This window comes from Solanum stenotomum, unplaced genomic scaffold, assembly GCF_019186545.1.
Source record: "Solanum stenotomum isolate F172 unplaced genomic scaffold, ASM1918654v1 scaffold16320, whole genome shotgun sequence".
Lineage (NCBI taxonomy): Eukaryota > Viridiplantae > Streptophyta > Magnoliopsida > Solanales > Solanaceae > Solanum > Solanum stenotomum.
This window is the reverse complement of record NW_026023996.1, coordinates 257,469-275,533: the sequence shown is the minus strand read 5'-3', so window position 1 is coordinate 275,533 and position 18,065 is coordinate 257,469. Positions and strand designations below refer to the sequence as shown.

The 18,065-nt window shown below is 30.6% G+C and overlaps 4 protein-coding genes across 8 annotated transcripts; 2 read left to right on the top strand and 2 right to left on the bottom strand.

Annotated features, from left to right (window-relative positions):
* Window positions 1-2,794: 2,794 nt before the first annotated feature.
* LOC125850356 (uncharacterized) lies at window positions 2,795-3,492 on the top strand. The gene has a single exon (XM_049530209.1). The coding sequence runs from the start codon at window positions 2,959-2,961 to the stop codon at window positions 3,364-3,366; it is 408 nt and encodes a 135-aa protein (XP_049386166.1). The 5' UTR covers window positions 2,795-2,958; the 3' UTR covers window positions 3,367-3,492.
* Window positions 3,493-6,183: 2,691 nt separating this feature from the next.
* Window positions 6,184-11,685, bottom strand: LOC125850369 (homeobox protein knotted-1-like LET12). 5 transcript variants are annotated; one of them, XM_049530223.1, is made up of 6 exons: window positions 11,197-11,680; window positions 10,416-10,536; window positions 9,850-10,049; window positions 9,266-9,397; window positions 8,487-8,623; window positions 6,184-7,489 (listed from the first exon to the last, which is right to left on the bottom strand). In XM_049530223.1, exons 1-6 carry the CDS (start codon window positions 11,587-11,589, stop codon window positions 7,453-7,455), a joined length of 1,020 nt encoding a protein of 339 aa, XP_049386180.1. In that variant the 5' UTR covers window positions 11,590-11,680; the 3' UTR covers window positions 6,184-7,452. The 5 variants fall into 5 exon arrangements, with proteins under 5 accessions (XP_049386180.1, XP_049386181.1, XP_049386179.1 ...); XM_049530224.1 differs by having other exon boundaries at window positions 6,184-7,484; XM_049530222.1 differs by lacking the exon at window positions 6,184-7,489 and adding an exon at window positions 8,063-8,396.
* Window positions 6,283-6,690, top strand: LOC125850370 (uncharacterized). The gene has a single exon (XM_049530227.1). The coding sequence runs from the start codon at window positions 6,283-6,285 to the stop codon at window positions 6,679-6,681; it is 399 nt and encodes a 132-aa protein (XP_049386184.1). The 3' UTR covers window positions 6,682-6,690.
* Window positions 11,686-16,602: 4,917 nt separating the features above from the next.
* LOC125850373 (uncharacterized) lies at window positions 16,603-17,223 on the bottom strand. Its single transcript, XM_049530229.1, has one exon. The coding sequence runs from the start codon at window positions 17,142-17,144 to the stop codon at window positions 16,797-16,799; it is 348 nt and encodes a 115-aa protein (XP_049386186.1). The 5' UTR covers window positions 17,145-17,223; the 3' UTR covers window positions 16,603-16,796.
* Between the last annotated feature and the right edge of the window lie 842 nt (window positions 17,224-18,065).

The following is an 18,065-nucleotide window of genomic DNA, read 5'->3' as shown; positions in this document are numbered from 1 at the left end:
ACAATGGCGCAGGGCGTATCTAGAGGGGTACCGTGGGTTCACGTGAACCCATGCTTCCCTCTCTAGATTATATATAGTAGTGTTATATGTTAAAAATATATTTAAATATAGATATATGAATCCACGTTCAAAGTATCATATAATAAGATGATGATGATAGAGTGCACCTCTCTGAGTGAGGATATAAATTTAAATCTTATATCTATCTTTTGTTTTTAAGCAACACCTCTCCAAGTGGTTATCGGTTACACTTTTGATGTTTCAACTAATTTTTCTTTTGTTTTTTTTCTTAAATCTTTCAAAATTTTCAAGTGTGTTACATTGAAAATTCTTAAAAATAAATTAGCACTATAAATTTTTTTATATAATTAAATCAAATGTTTTAAGAAGCATTTTTTTGTAATTGTGCACCCATCTTACCAAAATCCTGGATACGCCTCTGCAATGGCGGAGCCACAGGGATAACGATCGACACCTCTTTAAAAAATTACATTGTGTTGTTAGAATAATTTTTTTTTATACATATATATAGGGTTGTTCATGGTTATGGTTAAAAAACCAAACCGAACCGCAATCCGAATCAAACCAATTAAAAAAGTTTGGTTTTAAATTTTGAAAACCGATATTATTTGGTTTGACTTTGGTTTTACTAAAAAACAACAGCAAAAATAACCAAACCGAACCGATAAATTAGATATATAAATTTCATAGTTATTTATATATTATTCATAAATAAAATATAAATATTTTGTTAAATTTTAATTAACTTAAGTCTTTACTCTACCATTTTCTCAAACCCAACTATAACAATCTTAAGTCTAAATCCATCAAAATCCATTAATCTTTACCTATCAATTTTCACATAAAATAGTCACACTTTCTCTTAATTGAATCACTTTGTTCGTATAATGATAACTCTAGTATCACTTAATTGCTTAATTGAACCGACAATAGTTTTTTTGTGGATTGTTCATGTACTAGGGTTTATGTCTATCGAGATACGTACTTCCTCATAAAGAAATTATTACTTCAAACCGAATAAACCAGAAAAACTAAATCAAACCGAACCAAACCGACGGTTATTTTTTTTCGTTTGGTTTGATTTTAGAAATTTAAAAAATCGACTAGATTGGTTTGGTTTTGGTTTTAATCAATAACCGATCCAAACCGAACCACGAACACCCCTACATATATATTACATATTAATATTTCTTGGCTTCTATACGAATTTACAATTTTATATTTTGATACTTCTTAGTTGAAATTTTGAATCCGCCTCTAATCACACCTAATCCTAAATTGGTCCAAGCAAATGATACATTCATCTTGTTCTGTATATTACAATTTATAAGTATAATTTTTAAATATCCTAATNCTAGAGGGGTACCGTGGGTTCACGTGAACGCATGCTTCCCTCTCTAGATTATATATAGTAGTGTTAAATGTTAAAAATATATTTAAATATAGATATGTGAATCCACGTTCAAAGTATCATATAATAATATGATGATAGGGTGCACCTCTCTGAGTGAGGATATAAATTTAAATCTTATATCTATCTTCTGTTTTTAAGCAACACCTCTCCAAGTGGTTATCGGTTACACTTTTGATGTTTCAACTAATTTTTCTTTTGTTTTTTTCTTAAATCTTTCAAAATTTTCAAGTGTGTTACATTGAAAATTCTTTAAAAAAAATTAGCACTATAAATTTTTTAATATAATTAAATCAAATGTTTTAAGAATCATTTTTTCGTAATCGTGCACCCATCTTACCGAAATCCTGGATACGCCTCTGCAATGGAGGAGCCACAGGGGTAACGATCGACACCTCTTTAAAAAATTACATAGTGTTGTTAGAATAAAATTATTTTTATACATATATAGGGATGTTCATGGTTATGGTTAAAAAACCAAACCGAACCGCAATCCGAATCAAACTGATTAAAAAATCGATAATTAGTTTGGTTTGGTTTTAAATTTTGAAAACCGATATTATTTGGTTTGGCTTTGATTTTACTAAAAAACAATAGCAAAAATAACCAAACTGAACCGATAAATTAGATATATAAATTTTATAGTTATTTATATATTATTCATAAATAAAATATAAATATTTTGTTAAATTTTAATTAACTTAAGTCTTAACTCTAACAATTTCTCAAACCCAACTATAACAATCTTAAGTCTAAATCCATCAAAATCCATTAATCTTTACCTATCAATCTTCACATAAAATAGTCACATTCTCTCTTAATTGAATCACTTTGTTTGTATAATGATAACTCTAGTATCACTTAATTGCTTAATTGAACCGACAATAGTTTTTTGTAGATTGTTCATGTACTAGGGTTTATGTCTATCGAGATACGTACTTCCTCATAAAGAAATTATTACTTCAAACCGAATAAACCAGAAAAAATAAATCAAACCGAACCAAAGCGACGGTTGTTTTTTTCTTTTGGTTTGGTTTTAGAAATTTAAAAAACCGACTAGATTGGTTTGGTTTTGGTTTTAATCAATAACCGATCCAAACCGAACCACGAACACCCCTACATATATATTACATATTAATATTTCTTGGCTTCTATACGAATTTACAATTTTATATTTTGATACTTCTTAGTTGAAATTTTGAATCCGCCTCTAATCACACATAATCCTAAATTGGTCCAAGCAAATGATACATTCATCTTGTTCTGTATATTACAATTTATAAGTATAATTTTTAAATATCCTAATTAATTCAATTGATTTTCAAAAATCGAAACGTGAACAACTATTTTAGATCAGACCGAGTATATACAATACCACTTGTGAATAGCCGCAGATAAGGATATACACACAAAGTTTGTTAACAAAACAGTGGGAACCAAAACAGGCCAATTTGTCCCTTTTCGTCTTTTTCTATGTAAAATCCCCAATTTTTCTTCGCCATTTTCACTCTCAATTCTCAACTCCAATGGATGAAAACGATGATTTCTCCATATCTACTTCACCTCCATCTCTCAAGCAAAAGCTCAAAAACTCCCTCTGTTTCTCTTGTTGCTTCCCTCACCGCCGTCCTCCGCCGCCGCCGCCGTCATCGTCCGATGAGAATCCGGCGCTGATTTGGGTCAACAACGATGAACCTAGTAACCTTCCGAAATTGAAAGATAAGGTGTTAAACGTTCTGAATTTCGTCGGAACGGGATCGAATCGGCACAAAAGACACGCTTCTACTGAGTTCCGTTACGATCCGATGAGTTATTCGCTGAATTTTGAAGATGATAATGAAGAAATTGCTCCTTTGAGGAATTTCTCCTCTCGACTTCCTCCTTCGCCGCCGGTGAAATCCATGCCAGTGAGGGAAGTAGCTGCTGCAAGTTAAGTGCTTTTGTGTGGTAATTTTACTCTTTTTTGTTGCTTTTTTCCTTTATAGAGATGAAATTACGGTTGAGTTTGATTCTGTACATAGATTTATAATCTTAAAATTCTTGCCTTTTTTCGCTGTTTATCTGTTTTCTTTGCGTTGCTATGCTTATTATTTGGGACGGGATTTCCCACTTTGGAGGTAAAACGCTTCTGACGAGCTCATATTCTGAGCTCAAACTCTAGACTATGGGAGAAAATCTTTCGCCGAGCTTATATCGAGCTTATATTCAGAGCTCAAACTCGAGATTATGAGATAAAATCCTTCGATGAGCTCAAACTCGAGGCTATGAGATAAAATGCTCCATACTAAATACGAGTTCATATTCAGGTGTTAATTTGAGAGTTTAATTCAAATTAAGAATTGAAGAATGTTTACCAATCCATCCCAAATCATTTGTTTTACCTCTAATTTAGGGGAGAAAGAAATCAGAACTCAGAGACTGAATTTTGGTTTTGAAAATTTCTATTTGCATTGTATTTCATCTTCATAGTAGAGAAACCATAGAGGCGTGTTCAATTTTAAGTATTCCTTAATTTTTAATAAAAAAATATCTCGCGCTCAAGCTTCGAACATGAAATATCTCTCGTTAGAAAACACTAATAAGAGACTCCCCAATGCTCATTGAGATATAATCATTCATCAATATGAATACAAAATAGAAATATAACGAAGAAAATATAACATGTCACAAGAAAACAATACAAAATCTATCAGAATAGAGCAACAACAACAATAAAATAGTGCAGCAATCGAAATACAATACACAATATATTCGAAATACAATACACAATATATTTGGATAGATTATTGAAAACAATAATAAATATTGATGAATATCAAAAACAAGAATTACAGTAATACAATTAGTATGCTGGCAAGCATTAACAATCCTAAGCAAGACAACACTACACTATCTACTAACATTCTACCCTAATACGTGTTCTCCACACTTTCCCATCTAAGATCATGTTATCGGTAATTTGAAGTTGCATCATATCCTGTCGTATAACCTCTCCTCAATACTTTTTTGGTCTATCCTTGCCTCTCTGCGTACCCTCTATAATCAATCTCTCGCACCTCCTCACTGGTATATCTATGCATCTTCTCTTCGCATATTCAAACTATCTCAGTTTCGCTTCTCTCATCTTGTTCACCACAAATGTCATTTACATCTTATTTCAAATATTTTCATTTCTAATTGTATCGCTTCTAATATAACCACACCTTAACATTCTCATCTCTGCAATATACATTTGCTAAACATGAGAGGCTTTAACTGACCAGTACTCCACTCCATACAACAATCTATTTTGAATATATAAAATCTTAGTAGAATCTCTATTTGGATAAGAATATGACTCTTTTATGACTCATACTTTTTGATAAGATCTCAAGATATTAGTTTATGTTGGAAAAAAGGGGGGAAAGAAAAGAAATAGATAAGGAAGATGACACAAAAGAATAGCTAGCATATACATTACTTTAATTGAAGTGAGAACTAAGTCAGCAACATGAGTTGCCAATAGGATGTTGAATATGACAAATAAATTTTTAAATATTATTACTAGCAAATATTTTTCATCATATTTGATAATTACTATTATTTCAATATCCATATTAACAAGAAACCTAATTATAATTAGACCCCTCCACCCGGCTAGCTTCACTCACACACATTAATAAAAAAATTAAAAACATATATAAATCATAAATAAAATTGGCAAACAATACAAGCGTTTTATGATCTCTTGAAGTTATTTTTCTCTTCATATTATTTTTCAAGAAAATATTAATATGTCACGTCAACATGAAAGCAAAAAATTAATTAATGAAATGCATCATACACTCATTTATCATTCCACACGTTGTAGACACGATCACACGAATAGTGCCAACGCTGTTTTAATTCTTCTTTGCTTTGAAGACTTGTGGTAATTACTATACCTAACTGATAAGATATTTTTTTTGCCGGCCACACGGTATACATTCTTAATCAGAAGTCTCGATTGGAGTCTCTCTAGATATAAAATCGTTTTTGTTAGGAAATGTTTTATATATTTAATTATACTACAAAATAATATATCTATTCTAGTCATAATCTAAGTCAAACCCAAAAAAAAAGGAGTAAAGAAATGTTCTTCTACAATTTAAAATTTAAATTTGAGATCTTTAATTTAATGAGGAAATTTTATTCATTCCATTATAACAATGAAAGTTGTTATAGACTTTTCAACTATAATTTGGCTGTGTATATCAATTTTTAACCTATTTCTCCGGACCAAATAATTTTTTTTTTTGACACACACACATTTTTTTTCTTTATTTATGTGGATATAAAAAAAAAAACAAAAACAACTATCCTTTTCCAATTAGGTTTTTTTTTTTTTGCTAAAGTAAATGGCACAATAGATTTTATATATTTATTCATTTTAAAATAAAAGAAGGAACCTTCCTTTTACTCCTATTGGTTTAATATTTCTTAAATCTTCCTTTAATTTGCAACCACTTTTCCTCTTCTCACTTCCTTTTTATCCCTTCACACACACATCCCACACGCACAAACAAATACAATATAAGTAAACACTCACCAATTCTCAAATTCCCATCATTCTCCTCCTTCATCCACTCTCCTCCCAACACATACAAACATATTATTTCTCGCTTTCATTCAGTATTCGATATTCATTTTGAATTCAATTGATTCAAAAGCCCGCCCTCTTGATCCAATCGCAAAACTTCTGATTAAAAGCCGACATATATATATACTCCGTCTTCACACACCTTACATACATATTTTTGATTTCTCATTCAGTGCTCGAAATTAGAATTTGAACTCGAAACTTCTGAGTAAGAAGAAAAAACAAGAGTACCATGAATAGTTATATTCCCATTACCGATTCCAAACAAGAAACCAAAATTCCTAATTACTACTACGATTCATCATCTTCTCCAACTGGATGTGGATTGTGTAGTTGTTTAAAGTTATCCTGTTTCAATTGGGGCAAAGATAATGAAGTTCACAGCAGATCTCTCCTACAAGATCATGAAACAGAGCACAGAGAGTCATGGCTGGTGATATTGAAGAATTTATTAAGAAAAATGAATCGTAATTCGAAGAAATCGAAAGCTCAATTTCAGTATGATGCTCAGAGTTATGCTCTGAATTTTGATGATGGAGCTCGTGGGGAAGAAGATGGACTTTTGTGTAATTTCTCAGCTAGGTTCGCTGTCCCTGTTATTGCTCAAAAACAGAGCAAAAATGGTTTGTGACACTTTTTTATTTTAAAAGTAGCATTGAAAATGTTATTAATATAATTAGAGTACTATCTTCTCTTTTATTGTTTTCCACTTTGGTATTGAAGTTCGATTAAATTTGAATTTGTGACACAACTTATATATTAAGGGTAAAATACTCCCTATTAAAAATAAAAGATAAAAGGAGTACTTATCATTCGAAAGCTTTTACTTGGATTCTATATAAATAAATTTTCATCAAATATGTATAAACAATGAATTTTTCGTTCCAATAAATTAGAAGAGTTGTGGTGGAATCTCGATTCGAGCTCATGAAGTTTAAATCCATGGATGTGTCTTTGATTGGACAGAGCTAGAGGGTTATTTATTGATTCATGTGAAATTGTGAACCCTAGTAACTTTTATTCAGACTTTATAGTTTATATACTAAGAAATTTTCTGAATATTTAATTACTATAAACTCAGTTATTACTAAAAGTTTGAGATCGCTATAAAAATCTAAAGAGCTTCAAATATTAGATTTCCTATAGACAAAAGTATAGCACATCAAAACAACAACCATTTTAAATCAAAATCTAACACTTTAAGTTCATCCGACTTTTGTATATATACATATTAAGTCTAAATTTGAGACATTGAATGAACATGCACTCGCAACTTATAAGTTGAAAATCCGTTTCACTAATCGAACATCGAAAGTATTTTACATAACAGAAAATGACTTTCGTCGTATCAAACGTATTCTTTCAAGTTCCACTTAATACATGATATGCCCACTTCTCCCTGTCATGTAAAGTGATCATTTCTTGATTTTTCACCTGCACTATATATTTTTTACCAAAATATTAGAATAAAGTTAGTAAAATATATTATTTGGTTCGCTGTCCCTGTTATTGCTAAAAAACAGAGCAAAAATGGTTTGTGACACTTTTTTATTTTAAAAGTATTGAAAATGTTACTAATATAATTAGAGTACTATCTTTTTTTTTATTGTTTTCCACTATGGTATTGAAGTTCGATTAAATTGGAATTTGTATCACAAATTACATATTGAGGGTAAACTACTCCCTATTAAAAATAAAAGATAAAAGAGTACTTATCGTTCAGAAGCTTTTACTTGGATTCTATATAAATAAATTTCATCAAATACGTATATACAATGAATAGTTCGTTCCAATAAATTAGAAGAGTTGTGGTGGAATCTCAATTCGAGCTCATGAAGTTTAAATCAATGGATGTGTCTTTGATTGGATGGAGCTAGAGTGTTGTTTATTGATTCATGTGAAATTGTGAACCCTAGTAACTTTTATTCAGACTTTATAGTATATATATTAAGAAATTCACTGAATATTTAATTAATATGAGCTCAGTTATTAGTAAAAATTTGAGATCGCTATAAAAACCTAAAGAGCTTCAAATATTAGATTTCCGATAGACAAAAAGTATAGCACATCAAAACAACAATCATTTTAAATCAAAATCTAACACTTTAAGTTCATCCGACTTTTGTATATATACATATAAAGTCTAAAATTTGAGACATTGAATGAACATGCACTCGCAACTTATAAGTTGAAAATCCGTCTCACTAATCGAACATCGAGAGCATCTTACATAACAAAAAATGACTTTCGTCATATCAAACATGTTATTTCAAGTTCCACTTAATACATGATATTCTCACTTCTCCCTGTCATGTAAAGTGATCATTTCTTGATTTTTCACCTGCACTATATATTTTTTACCAAAATATTAGGATAAAGTTAGTAAAATATATTATTTGGAGTAACAATAATTAACTAATTAGTAAATTAATCTACCTTTTGCGTTTGCTTTTCTGTGTAGAAGATGATGATGGAGTAGAGTGCCAATTTCTTTTCCTTTGGTTAATGAACCAATTATTGACTTGTTTTAATTGCAATCCTGTATCTTTCACTAATTTTGCTTTATCTTCCTCCTATATATAACATAAACAATAAGAAAGTTAAGTTTTATGCACTAAAATAAGACAATTCGATGCACAAATCATTCCATATTCACGTAATGTTGTGACTCGCCCCGGGGGAGAGCTCTAACAAGACGTCCGAGACTCATGTATGGCCCGTGTGGGGCTTAGTTTTGTGAGACGTGCGCCCTAAGCATCCCATTGTACGTCCTAAGCATGCTCAACGCCCAACGTTTAGGGCTTGCCTAACAGATCTTACATAAATTATGTGTTAAATTCTTTAGTTAATAATAAAACAAATTATGGTATACTGAAAGGTTGCACCTTAAAACGTAAACGAATTCAAGATTTGAACTTTAATATGGTTTCTAAATTCTACGTCAATAATAACTTCAAGTGCTAGTCTATCGAACCCGTAACTTAATGTCTACATTTGCCCGTGCCCCAAGAAGGCGCATAATGTGGGTCGCCTAACTGACGACCGACACCAACATCAATAGCTAATTTCACGATTCGAACCTGTAACTTAATGTCTACATTTGCCCGTGCCCCAAGAAGGCGCATAATGTGGGCCGCCTAATTGACGACTGACACCAACATAATAGCTAATTTCACGATTTGAACCCGTAACTTAATGTGTATAGTAGTACTTACTGTGGGATAAGGCCACTTAGAATGTGATTTCCACCAAGCTTTTAAGGCAGAAGTAGTGTCACCAGGCAGCTTTCCTGCTCTTCTTTTTCTTAAAATTTCTTCTCTAATGTCAACAATCTTCCCCTTGTAATCCTAGAAAACCAAGAAAAAAAAAATTAACAAAAAAAAATATAATTCAAGATTTAGAATCAGTAAATTTATAACAAGCGCTATCTTATTAAAATATTTTTTCTAAAAAAAATTGTTTTTAAAAGGCATTAAGATCAGACTTTCAACTTTTTTTTTAAGAAAGAATTACGAGTACACTTGAACTCCAGCTAATAAAAGCAAAATTTTTCTTTTCAAATAAAAAAATTGACTCTAGTCATTATATCCTTAAGGAAAACGAAAAATAAGTAATATCAACCTTATGTAAAAATCAAGAAAACATCAAGTCGAAAGGAATAAGGTCTTTCTTTGATTTTTTAATTGACGCAACCACAAGATGTTTAACTACACATATATCTAAAACTGAAAGTACTGAATTCAACTGAACCTTCATACAAAACTCGTCCTAAATCTAGAAAGACATAGTAAATTGTTACCTGTTTGAACTCTTGTTTCAATTCTTGCCTCACACGTTCCATTAAAAATCTTTCATTTTCAGTAGGTACAAGAGGACCAAAACCATTACTCTCTTGTCCATCTAAAATTCCATTATAATGACAATATGTCTCACTTTCTACTTGATTATCTTCATCATCATCTGACATGGTTGCACCTGTACCTTCTCCTGATGCTACCCCTATCACGGGTCGAGAATTTAAACATGATGAGTTCAATCTGTAAGTATTAGTAGTCTTGAACTCGATGTAATTATGAAATTACGAGTTCATAATTTGATACATCACCAATTATATATGTTTTAGTACTAAATAAGTTGGGGTCGGCTATATGGATCAATACTGATCAAGAATATGGGGCGCATCCATAGGAGCCCAAAATCATTTGTGTAGATTTTGTATATGTATTAAGAAATATTTGACTATGAATACATAAACTTCATATTCTTCGAAAACATAGGATTTAAATGTATTAGTATGTCTATCGATATTTTGTAGTGAAAATACTAAATTCAGTTGAACCGATAAAAGATGGTTATATCAATTACCTGTTAAATTTTGTAGAGATTGATCAAGATCCCAACAAGCCATGACAGCTTCCATTGCATGGACACGAACATGTTGTTGCAGTTGTTCTTTAAAAGAAGAGAGCAATAGAACATAATGTGCCTACATCATAATTATTAACAAAAAGAGTTTAAATTATATACACCGATCGAAATGACAAAAAATCTTATGATGAACCCTCTTATTCCTTTGTTGATATTTGAAACAACCACAAAAATATCGAAACTTCAATATAGTGACGTATGTTGAAGGTCAGTCAGTTGAACATTATTCGAAAAATAGTACTTTTTGTACATACAAATATATATTAAGAGCTTAAGTTATAGCCATTAAACCCTTTCTTGAAAACCGAGAAAATACTCAAAGTTAATTTCAAATACTAGATAGGATTCACCATCCGCTAGACATATATAAGACATAACTTAATAATAGTATAAATAATGGACATGATCTATTTATGACTTCTTTCAGGAAAAGACTTTTTACACGGGGACACTTGTTTGATCCTTGCCGACAAAAACAAGCTAGGAAGTCTCTTTCGCAATTTTTACACCAAAATCATCCTAAACTGTGAGATTTAATCTTAAAAGCAAGACAAATTATCTATTACAACAATCAAGATAATTTGATAGTGTAAAATACCTTATAAAACGACCGATGTATAATTAACCCTTAAAATCTATACTATATATTAAATCTTAAACATCATAAAAAAGTTCATGAATTTGCCATAGATCAAGTTCTTAAAAATAGTAAAATTACCATAAATTGATCAAGTTCTTTATCATCAAGAGACCGTTGACTTTGACCAACAACATAATATTTTGCCACCAAATTTTGTGACTCCGTCAACTGCTCGTCGATCCTCGGTAACTGGTCCACCGGAGTTGCGATTCTCAGGCAAGCCACGTGTGCAGAAAGAAGCTGTTCTGATAAATGATGGTTCAAAATATCCGCTTTATATTTCTCGCTCTGATCCCAAACGTTACTATTATTGTTGTTGTTGTTGTGCTCGTTGTTATTGACATCGTCCCTATATTGTTGACTTAGCTTTACGTTGAAATTCATCGACTGATCCGAAACGTCGTCATCGACGTTTTGTTGTTGGTGTTGTTGTAGAGCTAATTCTTGAGAAAAATGATCATGAAACTCCATGATTGTTGTTATTATTGGAGCTTTTGTTCACAAGTTATATTGTGCGGTCATTTCGTAGAATAGAGAAAGAAAATGAGATAATAAAGAAACAACTTTTAATTTAATAGTATAGTCGTGTATATATATTAAAAAAATAAAATAGTCGTGTATATATATTAAAAAAAAAGAAAAGAGTTTAAGTTAAGAAATTTCTTACACCAATGATATGAAGAGTTCTAGTAGCTTATATAAATTTGTGTAAAAAAAAAATTCCCTCTTACACAATTATATAACTAGGTAATTTACCCGATGTATATTTAGATGTAAGTTTCCTAAGCAGGAGCAACAGTACAACAGATGAAATTGTTCCTCCTTTAATTAGAGGCCTTAAATTTGAGTCCTGCATATAGAAAAATTCTTCGTAGAAAGCATTTTTCCATTAAGGGTCCCAAAGCGACGCAACTCGGTCCAATGGGGATGTCCGATCGACAAAGGCATGACATGATTTTAAAAATCCTTTATAGTGACAGTATATGTAAGTTAAACTAATATTGAATTTTATTACATGGATATGTCAAGTACTAAATTGAAAAAGAATGGCTATTTTTTTTTATAAGTTCGTTTCAAAAAATGATACTATTTCTTTACTATTAATTAATTAGTCCATTTAGAAAATAACGACATTTTTTAATTTGAATACAATTTAGCTTGAACTGCTCCGATGTTTTTCCTTAATGACAAGTTTTTATAGTCACACAAATACAATAATTATAAAAATCCGATTATAAATAGGAAATGCAATCAAATTTCACCAAGCATTGATAATTGATCAAATCATGACAGCTCTTTGCTACCAGCTGGTGTTTAAAATATTCATTGATGAATAAAATAATTAACTAATTGAGCTAAAGTCTCATTTGGAAACTCTTCTCAACTAACATTATCTACCTAATTAATAAATAATCAAGAATATGTGAATTTTCCGGTTAATTAAAGTTCCAAAATCCAAAAATTATCAGTGAAAAATAAATAAATAATTGATCTCTAGGTTTTGTATATACTACTTTTGTTAATGGTGTAGATATAGAATAGTTTTTAATACTCCATTCGACCTAATTTATGTAGCACAATTGGAATATAGAGAGTTAATCATGATTTTTTTTTAGACTGGATTTTTTTATGTCTTTTAAAAACTTTTACATGGTTTTCATATATATAAATTTTATTTCAAAAAATTTAAACTTTTAGGTTCGAATTCACTGTCAAAGTTTATGAATCTTGATATTTTAACTGTGCCTTATAACCAATAACCTTTTATTTTCTTATTTTGATTTGATGCTATTTCATTTAATTAGTGAAATGAATGTCGTAGGCAACTTTGACAGATCATGTTGATAATAATGACAAACATATAATTTGAAAGATTAATTAAGTTAATGAGGATTAGGACCACAAAGTCATTAGTTAATCAGAAGTGGGAGTGACAGCTTGACTTATTGTTCTTTAGAGAGTTGAACGTTTCTAATTGTGATTTGTTGAAGCCTTATAATGTTTAATTATTCTAATCTATGAATAGTGATGAAATTTATTTTATCTAATTGAAATGTTTAATTAGTAGCAGCATCTCAAATATTAGGGCTAAATACGCATATAATCGATTTTAGGGGTCCCATTTAAGTCATAGCTGTAAAGTATAATTCTTTTAAGAAAAATTTAGCCACTTTAAAATTAACTTCCAAAAAACATGATTAAAGTTACACAAATCCACGTGTGAAGTTGCAAATTTTGTCTTAAATTTCGCATATTGTTTATGCAAGCAAACTTAAAGACAAAACATGTTTAAAATTAAAATTGAAATATTTGTGCTTTTGAAGTTCATGCATTTATATGTAATACCACGTTTGATAACTGATTAGGAGGTAATAAACTTATTCATGTATAAAAGTAATATAGCGTTTGATTTTCAGTTTAAAAACTCGCATGAGGGAATCTTTGTGTTATTATATGCAACATAGAAGGCTGAAGGTGGAACTAATGGATTTCCTCGTAACTATTTTTTACATTACTAATATTTATATAACTCTAACCAGCTATCAAATGACCCGTTAGTACATAGACTTAAAAATCTTATTAAAGGACTTGCATAGAACCCAAAAATATGACAATATATAAGTATATGGTAGACCTTACTTGGTTCTGCTCTTTTCATGAAGTCCGTGAATAACAAAAGCTTATAGTAAATAGAATTATTTTATTTGCTATGAAAAAGATACACAATAATTATTGAGAATTCTTATAGCTTATATCAATTAGTTAATGCCACATTCCAACCAAAACGAATGGGGAAATTGTTTAAAACTATAATCACTTTCTATAAAAGAAAAATGAAAACATAAACAAATGGAAGTATTATGTTTTCTTACGTTCAGTGTTTACATCAAAATCACTCTTACTTCTAAATCATAATTAATACTTGGCAGGTACATTTTTACCATAGAGGCATACTAAAATACTAAAACATATATTATGTTGCTCTATTTTAAGTCCAATCTCAATAACCACAGTTGGAAATAGATAGTAATTGCTTCTATCGTAAAAGTTTTTTTTTTTCATTTACACTCCTTCAATTCTTTCGAATTCATTGAACCCTTTTCCACGTTCTAGAATCGCCCTTCTTCCACTCAGTCCCGAAGAGTAACGGACCAATTTAGTCACTTTTGAATGTTCCAATTGAGCACTATCCACTTTTTATTATTCTTAAAGGATAAGATTATTCTCTTTACCAAACATATACTTATCCAAAGTCCTAATTTGCCACTTTTTTTTAAATTCTTTTTTAACCATAAGAGTCAAACTAAAGTCCAACTTTGCCACCCCTTTTTGAAAAATGATGTTTTAACGTTGAGAGTCGAATTAAAGTCCTAACTTGGCACTTTTTTTTTATATATTCATCCCATATCTGAAATTCACTCAGCCAACTAATTCAAATTCATGTCATGTAAACATATGATAAAATAAGAAATTTATATAAGGAGATTTAGAAGAAGAAAAACACTAAAATGGTATTACCCGTGAGATTTGAACTTATGACTTAAAAGTAATAAATTAATTCTCTTTTTCCGCTCCACTAAAATCATCTTTTTATGTCAAGAGAGTACAACAATTTATGTATAATTAGAAAAAAAACTCATTTTTGCCTTTATTTATATAAATAATTTTTTCGATAAAAGAGATTCAATAAGCATGCCCTAATAAATAATTGTGTAGTTGGTACTTAAGTGTGCAAAGGGTCAAATATATCCCTGTACTATTACAAATAGTTTACATATACCCCTCGTTATACTTTCGGGTTAAATATACCCTTACCGTTATACTTTGGGCCAAATATACCCTCATCAGTTAAATATTTGAATATCAATCTTAAAATAGACAAGTGGAGGATTGAGATTAATTTGAAGTATCCATATCCTTTTTTGTCCAAACAACCACCCAAAATAAATCATAACCCAACCCAAATGAAGCTTCTAATATCAACATACAACAATGGAGTAATGCCACGAAAATAACAAACTTCTATTCAATTTTGACCGCTTCAATAATAACTGTATTCATCTAAGTTGATGATTCTCAATATCCGAACACACAGTCACGTCAAAATTTGAATAACTTGGAATTTTTTTTAAACTCATCGTTAAATTTAAAGAACCCAAAAGGCCAAAACTAAATTTATCTCAATAATATCCGCCAAGAGAAAATCTCAGCTAAAAAAAATACTAACCCAAATTTTTTTTAATATACCATTGATTTACAGCAACTTCCATTCACAAATTTTAGAAGCAATTTGGCCATAAATATGAATGTCGATTCGAAGACCCAACAATTTCATTTCCTACTTCTCCACCGAATGTGCCTTATAATTTTAGCGGGTGAATCGAAACCAATGAAATTTCAAACACCATATCAGTTGAACTTTCAAAAATTTCAGAATTAAACCGAGACAATGAACTCAATAAGAATAACATATAGTGAACTATTTTTAAATAGTTTGAATTTTTTTTCAATGTTTTGTATTTTTGATTGGCAAAACAAATGAAAACAGTAATTATAAAAACCAAATTCATGTACTGCGTGAAGCTAATCAATTACTAATGTTTTTGACAAACAGTTGGTTGTGCTTTTGTTTGCTTAAAAGTGTTTAAGTGGGTTATTTTGGGTGTGTTCGTTTGGACAAAAGGATATGGGTACTTCAAATTAATCTCAATCCTCCACTTGTCTATTTAAAAATTGAGATTCAAATATTTAACGGATGAGGGGTATATTTGAACCGAAAGTATAACGAGAGGTATATGTAAACTATTTGCAATAGTATAGAGGTATATTTGATCCTTTTCCGTTTTTTCTATTACACATACAAAATCTTTTCATTATCGAAAAAGAAATAAAGTTCATAACATAAAAAAAACACTTTTTACTAAGAATTTTTTATTCCAAAAGTTGTAACAAATAACCCAAAATCTCTGACAAAAGATAAAGAATCTGCTCACTCGATACTCCTAATAATATGCAACCAACATGACAATATTTCCTTTTTTTTTATTCCTCACTACTCCCCACATTATTCGTAGGAAGTTAATTTTGGCATATACTATAATTTATATAGTAAGTACATAAGAAAAGTGAACTAACACAATAAAATAAGAGGAGAACGACACATTCATGAATATACCCAATAAAAAATTAAAAAACAGTATAGTTCGTGACATACACTGTGCTACTCAACTCCCAATAATTTTTATTTTTTTTCAATTAAATTTAAATCGCACATTACAATATTTTTCATATTAAAAATTGAGGCCATACGAACAGAACCAACCATCATAAAAGTACAAAATACATTGTACAGATTTCACGAAGATATTGGATTCCAGTAATATTAAGCATTTAATTTTGCCATATATAAACAAGTTTACGAGAATAATTCAATATAAAAAGCAATTTCAATAAGAAATAATTCTACTGAAAATTGACAGTGAGTAGCAAAAAAAATAAAAATATCGATTCAAAGCTATTTTCTCCAAAATTTAAGATTTCTTCCTTGCTGTCAAATACAAATTAAACAAACAAATCTCCATAAAATCAAACAACAACTAATTCTTTTTTTTTTCGTTTAATAAAGTATAAAAAAACAGCAATTATTATTCCCTTAATTAGAAAAAAAAATTAAATTATTAAACCTTACTGAAAACGAGATCTTCAACGTCTTCATTAACCGGAAGCAAATTCCTCTTGCTGATATCGGCAACCGCCACAGAAGGTGAAGAACACGGCGATGAATGACCGGACGCCGCCGCTGACGCCGCCGCAACCAACGATAAACATCCTTCACTCCACGACCGGCGAATCGGATACGAAACAGTCATATATCTCGACGAATGAGAACAGTTCCCTCTCGATTTATGCAATGCACAGCCACAATTCCGGTGGTATGGCCTTTTTGAAATCTCTAGATCGTGACCGGAGATAGATCCTTCAAATACTCCCCGGAAAATTGCATCGCCGGCAGCTCCGGTAGCCATAAATACACCACCTGTGGTTACCGTATTTTGCTCGTGAGAGCAGGGTGGTAATGGCGAAAGAGGTTGAGAGAAGTGAAAGGGAAATAAATTAAAAAGGGGAAGAAAACGTGTAGGGGTGGGGTGAGTTGCGTGGGCGTGGGGTAGCGGCAAAAGCGGCACAATCGAGGTGAATGGGCCATGCAACTATTCAACGTGTTAATTTATTTTCCTTAGATCTATATATTTTGTCGGCCTTCTAATGTTCACTTTTTGTTAGAAAAAAAATAAAATTATGTAAAGTTTAACTTTAAATTTAATACATGTATTCACGTGTTTGGCCAATGAAAAAAAATTAAGCTAACATGTAGCACATAATAAAGAATATAATTAAATTAAATTAGGAGAGAAACATTGGAGAAACATTGAAAACATTCATAAACTTATACTGAATTATTAGTTTTATTGACTGAAAAATACTTTTCGACTAGACTAACTCAACTTAGATACATCTATAAATTCATAATAATACATATTATGAACTTAAATCGTGATAATTTAGTATAACATAAAGATATGCCCCAATCAGTGACCAAAGTACAAGGAAAAAGAATTAATGGTAGGTGTAGTTAGAGCTGTCAAAATGGGTTGGTCCAATCCAATCTAATCCAATCCTAACAGGCTAGAGAGTTAAATGGGTTGGGACGGACTGACCTTTTTAATTAAAGGGCCTATAAAATAGCAGTCCAACCCAACCCTAAGCGGGCTACGGGTTGGCCCTTCAATAAAAAAATGAACAATATTACTCTCTTAGAAAGAGTATCGAACGTTGACGTCTATGAACACGACATCAATACATACAAATTTTCATTTATGAATCACACACTTTGGTGAATACTTACAAAAATACATTTATGAATCACACACTTCGGTGAGTACTTACAA